This window comes from Pseudophryne corroboree, chromosome 1 (assembly GCF_028390025.1).
Source record: "Pseudophryne corroboree isolate aPseCor3 chromosome 1, aPseCor3.hap2, whole genome shotgun sequence".
Lineage (NCBI taxonomy): Eukaryota > Metazoa > Chordata > Amphibia > Anura > Myobatrachidae > Pseudophryne > Pseudophryne corroboree.
In genome coordinates this window covers 19,339,585-19,359,850 of record NC_086444.1, presented here as the reverse complement: position 1 = coordinate 19,359,850, position 20,266 = coordinate 19,339,585, and the positions used below count along the sequence as shown (strand labels likewise).

The following is a 20,266-nucleotide window of genomic DNA, read 5'->3' as shown; positions in this document are numbered from 1 at the left end:
TTTCAGCACTGATTAAGAGTCATGTTTATCTGTGCAAGCGACGGCCTGTAAAAGTAATGTTATTTGCATTGCTAAACATTCCAATCATCAAGTACTTCCTAACTCTCCGAACATGCCAATAAGTAACAATCACACACACACACACACACACACACACACACACGTCACATTACATAACATGCTGGGAAAGCATTCAAGTGATAAACAAAATTGATAAAAGTTGTGGTGAAGTTTGTGCAATGCGGCTGATTCTCTGCTGTTACTGTATGTATCATATGGCAGCAGGAGGCTGTATATACACTGCTCAAAAAAATAAAGGGAACACTAAAATAACACATCCTAGATCTGAATGAATGAAATATTCTTATTAAATACTTTGTTCTTTACATAGTTGAATGTGCTGACAACAAAATCACACAAAAATTATCAATGGAAATCACATTTATTAACCCATGGAGGTCTGGATTTGGAGTCGCACTCAAAATTAAAGTGGAAAAACACACTACAGGCTGATCCAACTTTGATGTAATGTCCTTAAAACAAGTCAAAATGAGGCTCAGTAGTGTGTGTGGCCTCCACACCTCTGCCTCTGTCTCCTTGATTCCCGCAACGATGATCGGCGCTGCCAGCAGCTCCTATAGACAAAGCTCTCCTGCGCTACGGCTGGCAGCTTCGGGCACCCGGCATCAGGTTAAGCGGTAGGACCGGCAGTGGTGGCAGGCACTAAACAGCAATGCACAAAGGGGACGCTGTCTGCCGTAATGTGTAAAAAGGGGACGCTGCCTGCCGTAATGTGTAAAAAGGGGCTCTACCTGGTGTAGTGGCGCTACTGTGCGGCTTAATTTGAATAATGGAGACTACTGTGCACCATTATGAATTGGTATTATTTTGTGGCCACACCCCTTTCCCAAGAAGCCACGCCCATATATTTTTTGCTTGCGCCTGCGGCGCGTACTGCCGCCGGTTTACATTAAGGGGGGGGGGCGCCGATGCCGTCTCTTGCACACAGCGCTAAAATGTCTAGTTACGGCACTGAGATCAGCCACACAGACATAAAAGAAAACCTCAAGCACACAGAAAGCATAATGCAGGATTGGTGTAGGCATTCTGAGTAATAACTTCCAAGGGTTGTGTATTCCACCTTCACAAGGTACCAGGTGCGGCAGCCATCTTGGGCGCACAGCCTAGGAATACCCAGGGTGGAACAGTCTACCCCTAGAAGAGATGACACAAAATGGGGAGATTGCAGAGTCCTAAAGTTCAGAGTAGGGTTCCAACAAAACCATCAGGTCCATGTATATTCATCCCATCCACAAGCGTACCAGATAAGGCAGCCATGTTGGGTGCACTATAAAAGTTACTCTGTGGGAGATGAGCCATACAAGGGCCAAATGCATGTATGGGAAAACTGACACGTGTGTAGTAGTATGCTATACCCTGCATGGAAAGATCCAAATGAAGCACACCCTGCCCACGGAGGAGCCACCTGAGGCAGCCATGTGGGGCGCACTGCGTAGGTTGCAGCAGGCAGGGTGTGCAATCAGTGGAGGTACACATTACAGGACTAGCACACAGTGGTATGATACAACTCGCTATTTGCGTTCGCACAAAGAGATGCGTCCCATGCAGAATCCGCCAAAATCTCTCTTTGCCTGACTTTGGTGCACCCAGCCTGTCAGAGGACTAAATATGAGATATCCTCACTTTGTAAGTTCACAGAACATTCCCCCCCCCCCCCCCCCTCCCCCAAGTGTAGCCTTCTCTGATGTATAACCACCTCTGCAGGTAGCACATGGCAGCCCCAGGCTTATCTCAGTCAGCAAGGTGCGCTGTTCCCTTAGAGGAAAAACGGGCAGAAATCAGGCTCTGGGCTCCCAGCCAACCTTCATCAGAGCAGCCTATAAATACAGGGAGGGACGGAGGAGAAGCATGGACTGTGGAGAGCCTCTCACTGCTCACCATGGGGAGAAGCTGGAGTCTGCTCATCCTGGTGGTCCTCATGTCTGCCACAGTCTACATGCAAGGTAAGTCCTGGCTAACCTCCGGTGTGACCAATTCTCAGCCCCAGTGTGACGGCAGACTGTGATACCCATAGGGCTACTTCATATACAATCACTGGCTGCTGCACGCTCTTATATATCACTGAAAATCAAACAATGTAATCGGTAAGTTCTAAAGCATATTCCTATCTGAGCTGATGTTATCAGATTAATGGGAACTATTCAGAAAATGTACGGACACTGAGGTAGAGATTCAATCGGGCACAGAAATTTACCACTGCTTATTGATCAGAGCTATCCAACTGGCCCCAAAAGCTGACACTCATCTGGGATTCTTTATCACCTGCCTGAAGCAGGTGGAAAAAAATCCCCGATACTGTATCTGCCCAGTTTTTTCACGGCCGTGATCGCAAAATCACATCGGTCCATGAATTTATCACAAATGTGTTTTCACAACAAAAAAAATTTGAGCAAAAATAAAAAAACGGGGATTAATTATATTGCATGGGGAAAAATATTGCAAAAAAAAAAATACTTTTTCATGGCCAATTTTTTTTTTTTTTTTGTGGGGGGGCTGATTGAATTCTCCCTTAGTATAAACCAACATATTTCAGGGGTACTCAGTATATATTAACACACTAGTTACCGGCCCGTCAAAATGACAGAACGACATACAGTAACAGTAATGTCAGCGCCAGCAGCTGCATACAGCCAAACGGAGCAGCATTTGAATTGCTCCGTCAGGCTGCCATCTAGTGGCCACCGTTGTGCAAAACACTTGAATTCCCCCCGTAGAAGTGAGGAACAGCTTTAGACTTTTATTATATACATCTTCTATGCATGTACTGTACTTTTATCTTCCTTCCCTCCCTCCAGAACATGTTCTGTCACATTCATACTCAGCACATCCAGCCCCCTAAAATACTTCTGAACTTAGAGGGGTCTATTTATTTACTCAGCCAACCAATCAGCTCCTAACTGTCATTTTTCTCAGCTTGTGATATGGCAGTTAGGAGCTGATTGGCTGGTACTTTATCTTCATCCACTTTATCTCCATCCAAGGATTAGTAAATAAACCACTTAATTTGTTATCTCTGTCCTGTTCCCTGATCGCGCAGCGCCGTTACCTCTGTCCTGTTCCCTGATCGCGCAGCGCCGTTACCTCTGTCCTGTTCCCTGATCGCGCAGCGCCGTTACCTCTGTCCTGTTCCCTGATCGCGCAGCACCGTTACCTCTGTCCAGTTCCCTGATCACGCAGCGCCGTTACCTCTGTCCTGTTCCCTGATCGCGCAGCGCCGTTACCTCTGTCCTGTTCCATAATCGCGCAGCGCCGTTACCTCTGTCCTGTTCCCTGATCGCGCAGCGCCGTTACCTCTGTCCTGTTCCCTGATCGCACAGCGCCGTTACCTCTGTCCTGTTCCCTGATTGCGCAGCGCCGTTACCTCTGTCCTGTTCCCTGATTGCGCAGCGCCGTTACCTCTGTCCTGTTCCCTGATCGCGCAGCACCGTTACCTCTGTCCAGTTCCCTGATCACGCAGCGCCGTTACCTCTGTCCTGTTCCCTGATCGCGCAGCGCCGTTACCTCTGTCCTGTTCCATAATCGCGCAGCGCCGTTACCTCTGTCCTGTTCCCTGATCGCGCAGCGCCGTTACCTCTGTCCTGTTCCCTGATCGCACAGCGCCGTTACCTCTGTCCTGTTCCCTGATTGCGCAGCGCCGTTACCTCTGTCCTGTTCCCTGATTGCGCAGCGCCGTTACCTCTGTCCTGTTCCATAATCGCGCAGTGCCGTTACTTCTGTCCTGTTCCCTGATCGCGCAGCGCCGTTACATCTGTCCTGTTCCCTGATCGCGCAGCGCCGTTACATCTGTCCTGTTCCCTGATCGCGCAGTGCCGTTATCTCTGTCCTGTTCCCTGATCGCGCAGCGCCGTTACCTCTGTCCTGTTCCCTGATCGTGCAGCGCCGTTATCTTTGTCCTGTTCCCTGATTGCGCAGTGCCGTTACCTCTGTCCTGTTCCCTGATTGCGCAGCGCCGTTAACTCTGTCCTGTTCCCTGATCGCGCAGCGCCGTTACCTCTGTCCTGTTCCCTGATCGCGCAGCGCCGTTACCTCTGTCCTGTTCCCTGATTGCGCAGTGCCGTTACCTCTGTCCTGTTCCCTGATCGCGCAGCGCCGTTACCTCTGTCCTGTTCCCTGATTGCGCAGTGCCGTTACCTCTGTCCTGTTCCCTGATCGCGCAGCGCCGTTACCTCTGTCCTGTTCCCTGATCGCGCAGCGCCGTTACCTCTGTCCTGTTCCCTGATTGCGCCGCGCCGTTACCTCTGTCCTGTTCCCTGATTGCGCAGCGCCGTTACCTCTGTCCTGTTCCATGATCGTGCAGCGCCGTTACCTCTGTCCTGTTCCCTGATCGCGCAGCGCCGTTACCTCTGTCCTGTTCCCTGATCGCGCAGCGCCGTTACCTCTGTCCTGTTCCCTGATCGCGCAGCGCCGTTATCTCTGTCCTGTTCCCTGATCGCGCAGCGCCGTTACCTCTGTCCTGTTCCCTGATCGCGCAGCGCCGTTACCTCTGTCCTGTTCCCTGATTGCACAGCGCCGTTACCTCTGTCCTGTTCCCTGATTGCGCAGCGCCGTTACCTCTGTCCTGTTCCCTGATTGCGCAGCGCCGTTACCTCTGTCCTGTTCCATGATTGCGCAGTGCCGTTACTTCTGTCCTGTTCCCTGATCGCGCAGCGCCGTTACATCTGTCCTGTTCCCTGATCGCGCAGCGCCGTTATCTCTGTCCTGTTCCCTGATCGCGCAGCGCCGTTATCTCTGTCCTGTTCCCTGATCGCGCAGCGCCGTTACCTCTGTCCTGTTCCCTGATCGTGCAGCGCCGTTATCTCTGTCCTGTTCCCTGATTGCGCAGCGCCGTTACCTCTGTCCTGTTCCATGATCGTGCAGCGCCGTTATCTCTGTCCTGTTCCCTGATCGCGCAGCGCCGTTACCTCTGTCCTGTTCCCTGATCGCGCAGCGCCGTTACCTCTGTCCTGTTCCCTGATCGCGCAGCGCCGTTACCTCTGTCCTGTTCCCTGATAGCGCAGCGCCGTTACCTCTGTCCTGTTCCATGATCGTGCAGTGCCGTTACCTCTGTCCTGTTACCTGATCGCGCAGCGCCGTTATCTCTGTCCTGTTCCCTGATTGCGCAGCGCCGTTACCTCTGTCCTGTTCCATGATCGTGCAGCGCCGTTATCTCTGTCCTGTTCCCTGATCGCGCAGCGCCGTTATCTCTGTCCTGTTCCCTGATCGCGCAGCACCGTTACCTCTGTCCTGTTCCCTGATTGCGCAGCGCCGTTACCTCTGTCCTGTTCCCTGATCGCGCAGCGCCGTTACCTCTGTCCTATTCCCTGATCGCGCAGCGCCGTTACCTCTGTCCTGTTCCCTGATCGCGCAGCGCCGTTACCTCTGTCCTGTTCCATGATCGCGCAGCGCCGTTACCTCTGTCCTGTTCCCTGATCGCGCAGCGCCGTTACCTCTGTCCTGTTCCCTGATCGCGCAGTGCCGTTACCTCTGTCCTGTTCCCTGATCGCGCAGCGCCGTTACCTCTGTCCTGTTCCCTGATCGCGCAGCGCCGTTACCTCCGTCCTGTTCCCTGATCGCGCAGCGCCGTTATCTCTGTCCTGTTCCCTGATCGCGCAGCGCCGTTACCTCTATCCTGTTCCCTGATCGCGCAGTGCCGTTACCTCTGTCCTGTTCCCTGATCGCGCAGCGCCGTTACCTCTGTCCTGTTCCCTGATTGCGCAGTGCCGTTACCTCTGTCCTGTTCCCTGATTGCGCAGTGCCGTTACCTCTGTCCTGTTCCCTGATCGCGCAGCGCCGTTACCTCTGTCCTGTTCCCTGATTGCGCAGTGCCGTTACCTCTGTCCTGTTCCCTGATTGCGCAGTGCCGTTACCTCTGTCCTGTTCCCTGATCGCGCAGCGCCGTTACCTCTGTCCTGTTCCCTGATCGCGCAGTGCCGTTATTTGGATTAAATTTAGAACTTATTTGTTTCTGTTTGGTTGCTACTATCGTCCTTTTTGTACAGACGTGATTCCATTGCACATCATGTAATAAACATGCTACAGGTCTGTATCACATGTAGGCTGCAATCTGCATACATGTGTCTACTGTACACGGCTTATCTAATATAGGGGGTCATTCTGACCCGATCGCACGCTGTAGTTTATCGCAGCGGTGCGATCGGGTCAGAACTGCGCATGCCAGACGGCAGAAGGCCGTCGGGTCTCTACGATCAAGCAGAGGCTGTCGCTGGGCGGGATGGAGGGGGGGGGGCGGAGCAGTGGTGTTTGGCCGCCGCTTCGTGGCCGCGGTCCAGCCAACGCAGGAGTAGGCGGACCGAATGGGGGGCGGGCTGCAGCGGCTGCGTGACGTCACACGCAGTTGCTGAGGGCCGGGGAACGATGAGTAGCTAAAGCTGCGCTGGCTGGAAGCTACTCTTGAAGTGCAAAGGCACCGCTGCTGTGCGATGCCTTTGCACTTCTGCGTGGGGGGGGGGCGGTACTGAAATGCGGGGCGGACTAGCCCTGTGCTGGACGTACCCCCGCATGTCAGTGTGAATTATCGTAGCTGTGCTAATTTAGCACAGCTACGATCATCTCGGAATGACCCCCATAGTCCCTCCAGTAACCTGCTAGTAATGCGCAGTGACACTGTATTGTACATAACTGAATAGGCGCGTGCATGAAGGTCATGACCTGGGATCACTATAACATCAATGTCACTGTAAACGTTGGAAGACTGTTTACTGATATATTTTGTGGATAAAAGTGCTCTGTCCTGTTCTTATGTTCTAATCATTTCTCTTTAACGGTGGATATCTGAGATTCTTCTAAACGTACCACGCAGTAACCCCTTCATCCTCACGCCTCTACAGCTGTCTGACCGGGTCACGTTTGGCTTCTCAGTTAGGTGCACTGTACATAGGGGGTCATTCAGACCTGATCGCACGCTAGGTTTTTTTTGCTGCGCTGCGATCAGGTCAGAACTGCGCATGCACCGCAATGCGCAGGCGCTTTGTACGGGTACAATGCGGATCGTTGCTGAGCTATGGATTTAATGAAGAATCCATTCGCACGGCCGATCGCAAGGAGACTGACAGGAAGAGGGCGTTTGTGGGTGGCAACTGACCGTTTTCTGGGAGTGTTTGGAAATACGCAGGCATGTCCAGGTGTTTGCAGGGCGGGTGTCTGACGACAATTCTGGGGATGGGCATGCTGAAGTGATCGCTGCGGCTTTGTAAGTTCTGGGCAACTCAGAAACTGCACAAACCTTTTTTGTACCGCTCGGCTGCGCATGCGTTCGCACACTTGCAAAGCGAACATACACTCCCCTATGGGCGGCGACTATCTGATCGCAGGGCTGCAATAAATAGCTAGTGAGCGATCAGGTCTGGATTAGGCCCATAGTACATTTGGGATTGGTGTAGAGAGAGAAAAGTACATTTGTCCCCTAAATATACAGTAGCTGAGAGGTTTCTGTTCTCTCCATGCAGGAACTGACACCAGATCATTCACACCACTACTGTACATGTAATAACTAGAGATGAGCGGGTTCGGTTTCTCTGAATCCGAACCCGCCAGAACTTCATGTTTTTTTTCACGGGTCCGAGCGACTCGGATCTTCCCGCCTTGCTCGGTTAACCCGAGCGCGCCCGAACGTCATCATGACGCTGTCGGATTCTCGCGAGGCTCGGATTCTATCGCGAGACTCGGATTCTATATAAGGAGCCGCGCGTCGCCGCCATTTTCACACGTGCATTGAGATTGATAGGGAGAGGACGTGGCTGGCGTCCTCTCCGTTTAGAATTAGAATAGATTAGAGAGACACTTGATTTACTAATTTTGGGGAGCATTAGGAGTACTCAGTAGTGTACAGTGCAGAGTTTTGCTGATAGTGACCAGTGACCACCACTTTTATTTATAATCCGTTCTCTGCCTGAAAAAAGCGATACACAGCACACAGTGACTCAGTCACATACCATATCTGTGTGCACTGCTCAGGCTCAGGCCAGTGTGCTGCATCATCTATTATCTATATATAATATTATATATATCTGTCTGACTGCTCAGCTCACACAGCTTATAATTGTGGGGGAGACTGGGGAGCACTACTGCAGTGCCAGTTATAGGTTATAGCAGGAGCCAGGAGTACATAATATAATCCGTTCTCTGCCTGAAAAAAGCGATACACAGCACACAGTGACTCAGTCACATACCATATCTGTGTGCACTGCTCAGGCTCAGGCCAGTGTGCTGCATCATCTATTATCTATATATAATATTATATATCTGTCTGACTGCTCAGCTCACACAGCTTATAATTGTGGGGGAGACTGGGGAGCACTACTGCAGTGCCAGTTATAGGTTATAGCAGGAGCCAGGAGTACATAATATATTATATAGTGAGTGACCACCAGACACACAGTGCAGTTTATTTAATATATCCGTTCTCTGCCTGAAAAAAGCGATACACACAGTGACTCAGTCAGTCACATACCATATCTGTGTGCACTGCTCAGGCTCAGGCCAGTGTGCTGCATCATCTATATATATTATATATCTGTCTGACTGCTCAGCTCACACAGCTTATAATTGTGGGGGAGACTGGGGAGCACTACTGCAGTGCCAGTTATAGGTTATAGCAGGAGCCAGGAGTACATAATATTATATTAAAATTAAACAGTGCACACTTTTGCTGCAGGAGTGCCACTGCCAGTGTGACTAGTGACCAGTGACCTGACCACCAGTATATAATATTAGTAGTATACTATCTCTTTATCAACCAGTCTATATATTAGCAGCAGACACAGTACAGTGCGGTAGTTCACGGCTGTGGCTACCTCTGTGTCGGCACTCGGCAGCCCGTCCATAATTGTATATACCACCTAACCGTGGTTTTTTTTTCTTTCTTTATACATACATACTAGTTACGAGTATACTATCTCTTTATCAACCAGTCTATATATTAGCAGCAGACACAGTACAGTGCGGTAGTTCACGGCTGTGGCTACCTCTGTGTCTGCACTCGGCAGCCCGTCCATAATTGTATATACCACCTAACCGTGGTTTTTTTTTCTTTCTTTATACATACATACTAGTTACGAGTATACTATCTCTTTATCAACCAGTCTATATATTAGCAGCAGACACAGTACAGTGCGGTAGTTCACGGCTGTGGCTACCTCTGTGTCGGCACTCGGCAGCCCGTCCATAATTGTATATACCACCTAACCGTGGTTTTTTTTTCATTCTTTATACATACATACTAGTTACGAGTATACTATCTCTTTATCAACCAGTCTATATTAGCAGCAGACACAGTACAGTGCGGTAGTTCACGGCTGTGGCTACCTCTGTGTCGGCACTCGGCAGCCCGTCCATAATTGTATATACCACCTAACCGTGGTTTTTCTTTCTTTCTTTATACATACATACTAGTTACGAGTATACTATCTCTTTATCAACCAGTCTATATATTAGCAGCAGACACAGTACAGTGCGGTAGTTCACGGCTGTGGCTACCTCTGTGTCGGCACTCGGCAGCCCGTCCATAATTGTATATACCACCTAACCGTGGTTTTTTTTTCTTTCTTTATACATACATACTAGTTACGAGTATACTATCTCTTTATCAACCAGTCTATATATTAGCAGCAGACACAGTACAGTGCGGTAGTTCACGGCTGTGGCTACCTCTGTGTCGGCACTCGGCAGCCCGTCCATAATTGTATATACCACCTAACCGTGGTTTTTTTTTCTTTCTTTATACATACATACTAGTTACGAGTATACTATCTCTTTATCAACCAGTCTATATATTAGCAGCAGACACAGTACAGTGCGGTAGTTCACGGCTGTGGCTACCTCTGTGTCGGCACTCGGCAGCCCGTCCATAATTGTATATACCACCTAACCGTGGTTTTTTTTTCTTTCTTTATACATACATACTAGTTACGAGTATACTATCTCTTTATCAACCAGTCTATATATTAGCAGCAGACACAGTACAGTGCGGTAGTTCACGGCTGTGGCTACCTCTGTGTCGGCACTCGGCAGCCCGTCCATAATTGTATATACCACCTAACCGTGGTTTTTTTTTCTTTCTTTATACATACATACTAGTTACGAGTATACTATCTCTTTATCAACCAGTCTATATATTAGCAGCAGACACAGTACAGTGCGGTAGTTCACGGCTGTGGCTACCTCTGTGTTGGCACTCGGCAGCCCGTCCATAATTGTATATACCACCTAACCGTGGGTTTTTTTTCTTTCTTTATACATACATACTAGTTACGAGTATACTATCTCTTTATCAACCAGTCTATATATTAGCAGCAGACACAGTACAGTGCGGTAGTTCATGGCTGTGGCTACCTCTGTGTCGGCACTCGGCAGCCCGTCCATAATTGTATATACCACCTAACCGTGGTTTTTTTTTCTTTCTTTATACATACATACTAGTTACGAGTATACTATCTCTTTATCAACCAGTCTATATATTAGCAGCAGACACAGTACAGTGCGGTAGTTCACGGCTGTGGCTACCTCTGTGTCGGCACTCGGCAGCCCGTCCATAATTGTATATACCACCTAACCGTGGTTTTTTTTTCTTTCTTTATACATACATACTAGTTACGAGTATACTATCTCTTTATCAACCAGTCTATATATTAGCAGCAGACACAGTACAGTGCGGTAGTTCACGGCTGTGGCTACCTCTGTGTCGGCACTCGGCAGCCCGTCCATAATTGTATATACCACCTAACCGTGGTTTTTTTTTCTTTCTTTATACATACATACTAGTTACGAGTATACTATCTCTTTATCAACCAGTCTATATATTAGCAGCAGACACAGTACAGTGCGGTAGTTCACGGCTGTGGCTACCTCTGTGTCGGCACTCGGCAGCCCGTCCATAATTGTATATACCACCTAACCGTGGTTTTTTTTTCTTTCTTTATACATACATACTAGTTACGAGTATACCATCTCTTTATCAACCAGTCTATATATTAGCAGCAGACACAGTACAGTGCGGTAGTTCACGGCTGTGGCTACCTCTGTGTCGGCACTCGGCAGCCCGTCCATAATTGTATACTAGTATCCAATCCATCCATCTCCATTGTTTACCTGAGGTGCCTTTTAGTTGTGCCTATTAAAATATGGAGAACAAAAATGTTGAGGTTCCAAAATTAGGGAAAGATCAAGATCCACTTCCACCTCGTGCTGAAGCTGCTGCCACTAGTCATGGCCGAGACGATGAAATGCCAGCAACGTCGTCTGCCAAGGCCGATGCCCAATGGCATAGTACAGAGCATGTCAAAACCAAAACACCAAATATCAGTAAAAAAAGGACTCCAAAACCTAAAATAAAATTGTCGGAGGAGAAGCGTAAACTTGCCAATATGCCATTTACCACACGGAGTGGCAAGGAACGGCTGAGGCCCTGGCCTATGTTCATGGCTAGTGGTTCAGCTTCACATGAGGATGGAAGCACTCAGCCTCTCGCTAGAAAACTGAAAAGACTCAAGCTGGCAAAAGCACCGCAAAGAACTGTGCGTTCTTTGAAATCCCAAATCCACAAGAAGAGTCCAATTGTGTCGGTTGCGATGCCTGACCTTCCCAACACTGGACGTGAAGAGCATGCGCCTTCCACCATTTGCACGCCCCCTGCAAGTGCTGGAAGGAGCACCCGCAGTCCAGTTCCTGATAGTCAGATTGAAGATGTCAGTGTTGAAGTACACCAGGATGAGGAGGATATGGGTGTTGCTGGCGCTGGGGAGGAAATTGACCAGGAGGATTCTGATGGTGAGGTGGTTTGTTTAAGTCAGGCACCCGGGGAGACACCTGTTGTCTGTGGGGGGAATATGGCCGTTGACATGCCAGGTGAAAATACCAAAAAAATCAGCTCTTCGGTGTGGAGGTATTTCACCAGAAATGCGGACAACAGGTGTCAAGCCGTGTGTTCCCTTTGTCAAGCTGTAATAAGTAGGGGTAAGGACGTTAACCACCTCGGAACATCCTCCCTTATACGTCACCTGCAGCGCATTCATAATAAGTCAGTGACAAGTTCAAAAACTTTGGGTGACAGCGGAAGCAGTCCACTGACCAGTAAATCCCTTCCTCTTGTAACCAAGCTCACGCAAACCACCCCACCAACTCCCTCAGTGTCAATTTCCTCCTTCCCCAGGAATGCCAATAGTCCTGCAGGCCATGTCACTGGCAATTCTGACGAGTCCTCTCCTGCCTGGGATTCCTCCGATGCATCCTTGCGTGTAACGCCTACTGCTGCTGGCGCTGCTGTTGTTGCCGCTGGGAGTCGATGGTCATCCCAGAGGGGAAGTCGTAAGCCCACTTGTACTACTTCCAGTAAGCAATTGACTGTTCAACAGTCCTTTGCGAGGAAGATGAAATATCACAGCAGTCATCCTACTGCAAAGCGGATAACTGAGTCCTTGACAACTATGTTGGTGTTAGACGTGCGTCCGGTATCCGCCGTTAGTTCACAGGGAACTAGACAATTTATTGAGGCAGTGTGCCCCCGTTACCAAATACCATCTAGGTTCCACTTCTCTAGGCAGGCGATACCGAGAATGTACACGGACGTCAGAAAAAGACTCACCAGTGTCCTAAAAAATGCAGTTGTACCCAATGTCCACTTAACCACGGACATGTGGACAAGTGGAGCAGGGCAGGGTCAGGACTATATGACTGTGACAGCCCACTGGGTAGATGTATGGACTCCCGCCGCAAGAACAGCAGCGGCGGCACCAGTAGCAGCATCTCGCAAACGCCAACTCTTTCCTAGGCAGGCTACGCTTTGTATCACCGCTTTCCAGAATACGCACACAGCTGAAAACCTCTTACGGCAACTGAGGAAGATCATCGCGGAATGGCTTACCCCAATTGGACTCTCCTGTGGATTTGTGGCATCGGACAACGCCAGCAATATTGTGTGTGCATTAAATATGGGCAAATTCCAGCACGTCCCATGTTTTGCACATACCTTGAATTTGGTGGTGCAGAATTTTTTAAAAAACGACAGGGGCGTGCAAGAGATGCTGTCGGTGGCCAGAAAAATTGCGGGACACTTTCGGCGTACAGGCACCACGTACAGAAGACTGGAGCACCACCAAAAACTACTGAACCTGCCCTGCCATCATCTGAAGCAAGAAGTGGTAACGAGGTGGAATTCAACCCTCTATATGCTTCAGAGGTTGGAGGAGCAGCAAAAGGCCATTCAAGCCTATACAATTGAGCACGATATAGGAGGTGGAATGCACCTGTCTCAAGTGCAGTGGAGAATGATTTCAACGTTGTGCAAGGTTCTGATGCCCTTTGAACTTGCCACACGTGAAGTCAGTTCAGACACTGCCAGCCTGAGTCAGGTCATTCCCCTCATCAGGCTTTTGCAGAAGAAGCTGGAGACATTGAAGGAGGAGCTAACACGGAGCGATTCCGCTAGGCATGTGGGACTTGTGGATGCAGCCCTTAATTCGCTTAACAAGGATTCACGGGTGGTCAATCTGTTGAAATCAGAGCACTACATTTTGGCCACCGTGCTCGATCCTAGATTTAAAGCCTACCTTGGATCTCTCTTTCCGGCAGACACAAGTCTGCTGGGGTTGAAAGACCTGCTGGTGACAAAATTGTCAAGTCAAGCGGAACGCGACCTGTCAACATCTCCTCCTTCACATTCTCCCGCAACTGGGGGTGCGAGGAAAAGGCTCAGAATTCCGAGCCCACCCGCTGGCGGTGATGCAGGGCAGTCTGGAGCGACTGCTGATGCTGACATCTGGTCCGGACTGAAGGACCTGACAACGATTACGGACATGTCGTCTACTGTCACTGCATATGATTCTCTCAACATTGATAGAATGGTGGAGGATTATATGAGTGACCGCATCCAAGTAGGCACGTCACACAGTCCGTACTTATACTGGCAGGAAAAAGAGGCAATTTGGAGGCCCTTGCACAAACTGGCTTTATTCTACCTAAGTTGCCCTCCCACAAGTGTGTACTCCGAAAGAGTGTTTAGTGCCGCCGCTCACCTTGTCAGCAATCGGCGTACGAGGTTACATCCAGAAAATGTGGAGAAGATGATGTTCATTAAAATGAATTATAATCAATTCCTCCGCGGACACATTGACCAGCAGCAATTGCCTCCACAAAGTACACAGGGAGCTGAGATGGTGGATTCCAGTGGGGACGAATTGATAATCTGTGAGGAGGGGGATGTACACGGTGATATATCGGAGGGTGAAGATGAGGTGGACATCTTGCCTCTGTAGAGCCAGTTTGTGCAAGGAGAGATTAATTGCTTCTTTTTTGGGGGGGGGTCCAAACCAACCCGTCATATCAGTCACAGTCGTGTGGCAGACCCTGTCACTGAAATGATGGGTTGGTTAAAGTGTGCATGTCCTGTTTTGTTTATACAACATAAGGGTGGGTGGGAGGGCCCAAGGACAATTCCATCTTGCACCTCTTTTTTCTTTTCTTTTTCTTTGCATCATGTGCTGATTGGGGAGGGTTTTTTGGAAGGGACATCCTGCGTGACACTGCAGTGCCACTCCTAGATGGGCCCGGTGTTTGTGTCGGCCACTAGGGTCGCTAATCTTACTCACACAGCTACCTCATTGCGCCTCTTTTTTTCTTTGCGTCATGTGCTGTTTGGGGAGGGTTTTTTGGAAGGGACATCCTGCGTGACACTGCAGTGCCACTCCTAGATGGGCCCGGTGTTTGTGTCGGCCACTAGGGTCGCTAATCTTACTCACACAGTCAGCTACCTCATTGCGCCTCTTTTTTTCTTTGCGTCATGTGCTGTTTGGGGAGGGTTTTTTGGAAGGGCCATCCTGCGTGACACTGCAGTGCCACTCCTAGATGGGCCCGGTGTTTGTGTCGGCCACTAGGGTCGCTAATCTTACTCACACAGCTACCTCATTGCGCCTCTTTTTTTCTTTGCGTCATGTGCTGTTTGGGGAGGGTTTTTTGGAAGGGCCATCCTGCGTGACACTGCAGTGCCACTCCTAGATGGGCCCGGTGTTTGTGTCGGCCACTAGGGTCGCTAATCTTACTCACACAGCTACCTCATTGCGCCTCTTTTTTTCTTTGCGTCATGTGCTGTTTGGGGAGGGTTTTTTGGAAGGGACATCCTGCGTGACACTGCAGTGCCACTCCTAGATGGGCCCGGTGTTTGTGTCGGCCACTAGGGTCGCTTATCTTACTCACACAGCGACCTCGGTGCAAATTTTAGGACTAAAAATAATATTGTGAGGTGTGAGGTATTCAGAATAGACTGAAAATGAGTGTAAATTATGGTTTTTGAGGTTAATAATACTTTGGGATCAAAATGACCCCCAAATTCTATGATTTAAGCTGTTTTTTAGTGTTTTTGGAAAAAAACACCCGAATCCAAAACACACCCGAATCCGACAAAAAAAATTCGGTGAGGTTTTGCCAAAACGCGTTCGAACCCAAAACACGGCCGCGGAACCGAACCCAAAACCAAAACACAAAACCCGAAAAATTTCAGGCGCTCATCTCTAGTAATAACCAGAATAATGAGGTGCTGAGGAAGTTAACAACATGTAAAAGCAACAGAAAAATAAAATTATATATATATATATATATATATATATATTACCAGAGTCTTTGCTGGTGATGTGAACGGAATCGGGTAATTTATTGCTACTGTGTGTGCGACAATCCCTCACGCTGCGTGTCCTGTACGCACATAGACGCTGTTTTTACGCATTGCTGCTTTAGTGGAACCCATCCCCAGAGTTGTGTCACAGCCCTTGCACATTCTGCGCACGGATGTACACAAGGGGAGGGGCTTTGTAGCGCCATCTGCATAAAGTTGCACACTTGTAATGAAGCTACATCTGACGCAATATCAGGCCCACATTGTAATAAATTCTTCCACACAGACAGCACCCACATGGCAAGGAACACTCGGAAAGGTCTAGTCACTATGAGTGCCAGTTCCCATAAAGACAATTGAGCTTTGCCATAGACACCTACGTGGTGACTGCGACATGAGACACAATGACGGGCGCTGTGGGAGTAATCAGTGTTCCTTCCAATAATAGTAAATATCCCAATCAGCTCCTAATACTGACCCAAATGTATTAAGCCTTAAAAAGTGGAGAGTGATAAAGAGTGATACAGGATCAGCCAATCAGCTCCCAGCTGTCATGTCACAAGCTGTGTTTGAAAAATGACACTTAGGAGCTGATTTGTTGGTACTTTACCACTCTCCATTTAAGACATTTGGGCCACTACATCATATTTCAGTCAATTATTTCTAATCAACAGTGGCCCACAACTGCGGTCTGTGCAGCCTCCACAGCACTCATTATCAGGGGATCTGCCCAATTATTATTTAATCAGATTTTAATTGTGTGCAATCTGGTTGGCATCAGTGTTTGATTCATGTCAACCCCACATCACCACCAAAACCGCATTCAGCCATTATGTCAAACAGACCTGTGAAATATGACTGTACAGCAGGAGGTCACATGACTTCAGAGTGTGTCCAAATGTACAGGGCCAGATTACGGTTTATGGTGGCCCCAGGGCACCTAATGTATGGGGGGCACCTACTAATAAAACTGTCAATAGGATTACTGGCGGTGGTGTTAAAAATGATAATATGCAAATACTCCCAGCACCACAAATGTGCCAAACACCCTGCAGTGTCCCCTGTTCACATCATACCACAGTGCCCCCCTAAGAAGGTAATGTAAGTGTGTGTGGGGGCCTCTTTTTGTGTGGGGGCCCCTTAGTGTGTGTAAGGGGCCCCCAGTTTGTGCGGGGGTCTCTCAGTGTGTGTGGTGGCCCCTCAGTGTGTGCGGGGATCCCCAGTGTGCGGGGGGTCCCCCAGTGTGTGCGAGGGCCCCTCATTGTGTGCGCAGGGGCCTTCCAGTGTGTGTTGGGGGGGTCCCCAGTGTGTGTGGTGGCCCCTCAATGTGTGTGGGGCCCCCAGTGTGTGTTGGGATCCCCTAGTGTCTATGAGCAATCACCATACAGGCCAATACTCTCCTTTGCATCATTCTTTGGGCTGTAGATGTTGTCACAAAGACGGTAGAGCAGCCAGCTGTGGCAGACGTCCTGGTTTGGTGTACGGTGATTCATTACAATGTTTTTCCACTGTGGACCCTAGCCGTCTTTCTCTGATAATATAAACCAACACTCAGAGGAACAATCCTCCCAACGTCACCCGTCGCACATTGGCCCTCATTCCGAGTTGTTCGCTCTCTAGCAGATTTTAGCAGCATTGCACACGCTAGGCCGCCGCCCTCTGGGAGTGTATCTTAGCTTAGCAGAATTGCGAACGAAGGATTAGCAGAATTGCGAATAGAAATTTCTTAGCAGTTTCTGAGTAGCTCGAGACTTACTCCTACACTGCGATCAGCTCAGCCCGTTTCGTTCCTGGTTTGACGTCACAAACACGCCCTGCGTTCGGCCAGCCACTCCCCCGTTTCTCCAGACTCTCCCGTGTTTTATGCTGTCACGCTTGCGTTTTTCCGCACACTCCCAGAAAACGGTCAGTTTCCGCCCAGAAACACCCACTTCCTGTCAATCACACTCCGATCACTTCAACGATGAAAATTCTTTGTTCGGACATGAGTAAATCTACTAAGTTTTGTGCTAAAATACTTAGCGCATGCGCATTTTTGCCTTAATCGCTCCGTTGCGAAAATCGTCAACGAGCGATCAACTCGGAATGACCCCCATTAATATCAGTCATACATAACAGCAGTATTACATAACATACATCTCTCGTATCTGAGCACATTACACTTATACACAGAAACATCTCATAAGAAAGGGGACATAAGACAGATACACCCGATCTATACAGCGAGGTTCTGGTGCAGCTTGTAATGCACTCTCGCCCCCAGGAGCTTGCAGTGTAAAACATACGGATTTGGGGGGTCATTCTGAGTTGATCGTAGCTGTGCTAAATTTAACACAGCTACGATCAGGCACTCAGACATGCGGGGGGACGCCCAGCACAGGGCTAGTCCACCCCGCATGTCAGTGCCGGCCTTCCCCTGCAGAAATGCATCGCACAGCTTTTGCATTTGAGGAGTAACTCCTGGCCAGCGCAGCTCCTGCAGTTGGCCGGGAGAACCCCTTCGCTGCCCGGGTCGCAGCGGCTGCGTGTAACGTCATGCAGCCGCCGCGGCCCGTTCCCCCCAACGGTCCGGCCAAGCCTGCGTTGGCCGGACCGCGACCCCTAAAAGGCACAGCGACCACCTCTGCCTATACATCAGGCAGAGTCGATCACTAGGGAGCAACAGCCTTCGGCCATCCAGCAGGCGCCGGCGCAATGCGGCGCCGGCACATGCGCAAATCCAACCCGATCGCTGCGCTTCGATAAACTGCAGTGAGCGATCGGATCGGAATGACCCCCTTGGTCAGACAATATCTTCAAACTTATTAGAAAGTTATATACTGTAAATCCAATTATTACCATGACTGTGGTCCTGTGGTTTCAGTTTGTTTTCCATCTTTCTATTAAAGGAGTTACTGTCTCTTGTGACACAACCACCAAATATAAAGTGTTTTTCTTTTCTTTGGGGAATTTTAGCAAAGAGTCGATCAATTCCTCTAATTAACTAATGTTTAGACTTCAACGATCCCTGGGAGCCCCCATCTGTTCAAATCAGACACCCAGATTGAAGTATGTGGACACTGAACGTCTCCATCCATATCAGTTCCAGTCACAGTATCCCTCTTGAGATTGAGGGCGGTGTTTCCCCAAAAATACATACAAACTATACAGCATATATACACTGATGCTCTACTTTATTAGCGGCAGGGGGCAGTATTGCTCCACTTATGGTTATACCTAATAATAACATGTCTATTTACCCGTTCTCAAGGCCAAATATATTATAAGAACCACCTTTCTATGCATTCAGCAATTATTAATCCCAATAATAATCCACCTGGACGTCAGTCTGAACAGCACCCATGGGAACAGGCGACGAGCTCTCTTCACATCCTACAACACACAAACATGCAGCCTTATAATGACGATCAATGCGGGACAAGGGTCACCGTTAACTGGTTAAAGTGTTTTCATTAGAGTAACATTATTATCTTCAGTTTGCTTGCCTCAGAGGTAATATATATTAAGACGCCTGTAAATCTGATCAGCAGATGACCACTGTCCAGGGACACATGTGTGGGTTGAAATACCAGGTGAGGGATCAGGAACTGAAAAGCTAATATTAGGTACATGCTACAAACCACCTGACATTGGTTTGACTGAAGAGATTCTAGTATTGCAGCAAATTGAAAAAGCAGCGGGGGTTGGGGGAAGTCATAATCATTGGGGATTTTAACTTCCCTGACATAAATTGGAACAATATATAATGTGCTACAACTAAGGGAAAAACATTCTTAAATACTGTATGCTAAGTGACCACTTTTTGTCTCAACTAATCGCGGAGCCTACTAGAAACAGTACAATACTGGACCTAGGAGCTAATTCAGACCTGATCACTGCTGTACCTGATTGACAGGCAGAGGCGGTCGCTGCGCAGGAGGGGGTGGGCCAGGCGGCGTTTTGCCGCCATTTAGGGGGTGTGGTCCAGGCAACGCAGGCATGCCCGGATCGTTGGGGGGACGGGCCGCGGCGGCTGCATGACGTCACACGCAGCCGCTGCGACCCGGGCAGCGATGAGTAGCTCCCTGCCAGCGCACAGGAGATGCGCTGGCAGGGAGCTACTCTTCCAGTACAAAAGCATTGTCGCTGTGCGATGCTTTTGTACTGGTGCGACGGGGCAGGGGATGACATGCGGGGCGGACTAGCCCTGTGCTGGGCGTCCCCCCGCATGTCAGGGAAGCTGATCGTAGATGTGCTATATTTAGCACATCTAGGATCAGGTCTGAATTTGCCCCCTAGTGCTAACTAATAATGTGGAGATAATTTCAAACACTAAAGTATGGGAGACATTGGGTAACAGCGATCACAATATGGTCACATTCGATATAGGTTTTCAAAAACACCACGATAAGGGTTCAACAAAGACTTTTAACTTCAGAAAAGCAAATTTCGACAGTCTCAAACAAGCACTGAAGGACATCGACTGGGATTCTTTGTTCAATGGTAAAAACACTGCGGAAATGTGGGATGCTTTTAAACGGTTGCTCAATAATTATACTCATAAATTCATTCCCATGAGCAGCAAACACAAATGTTCAAAATACAAAC

The 20,266-nt window shown here is 49.0% G+C and overlaps 1 protein-coding gene across 1 annotated transcript in view; it reads left to right on the top strand.

The window, feature by feature from the left end:
* The first annotated feature begins 1,906 nt into the window (after positions 1–1,906).
* LOC135053840 (C-C motif chemokine 21a-like) overlaps positions 1,907–20,266 on the top strand; it is a 131,666-nt gene continuing 113,306 nt past the window's right edge. The window contains exon 1 of the mRNA XM_063957509.1: positions 1,907–2,024. Within this exon, the coding sequence (XP_063813579.1) occupies positions 1,961–2,024 (64 nt within the window). The 5' untranslated portion in view covers positions 1,907–1,960. The remainder of the gene's footprint in view (positions 2,025–20,266) is intronic.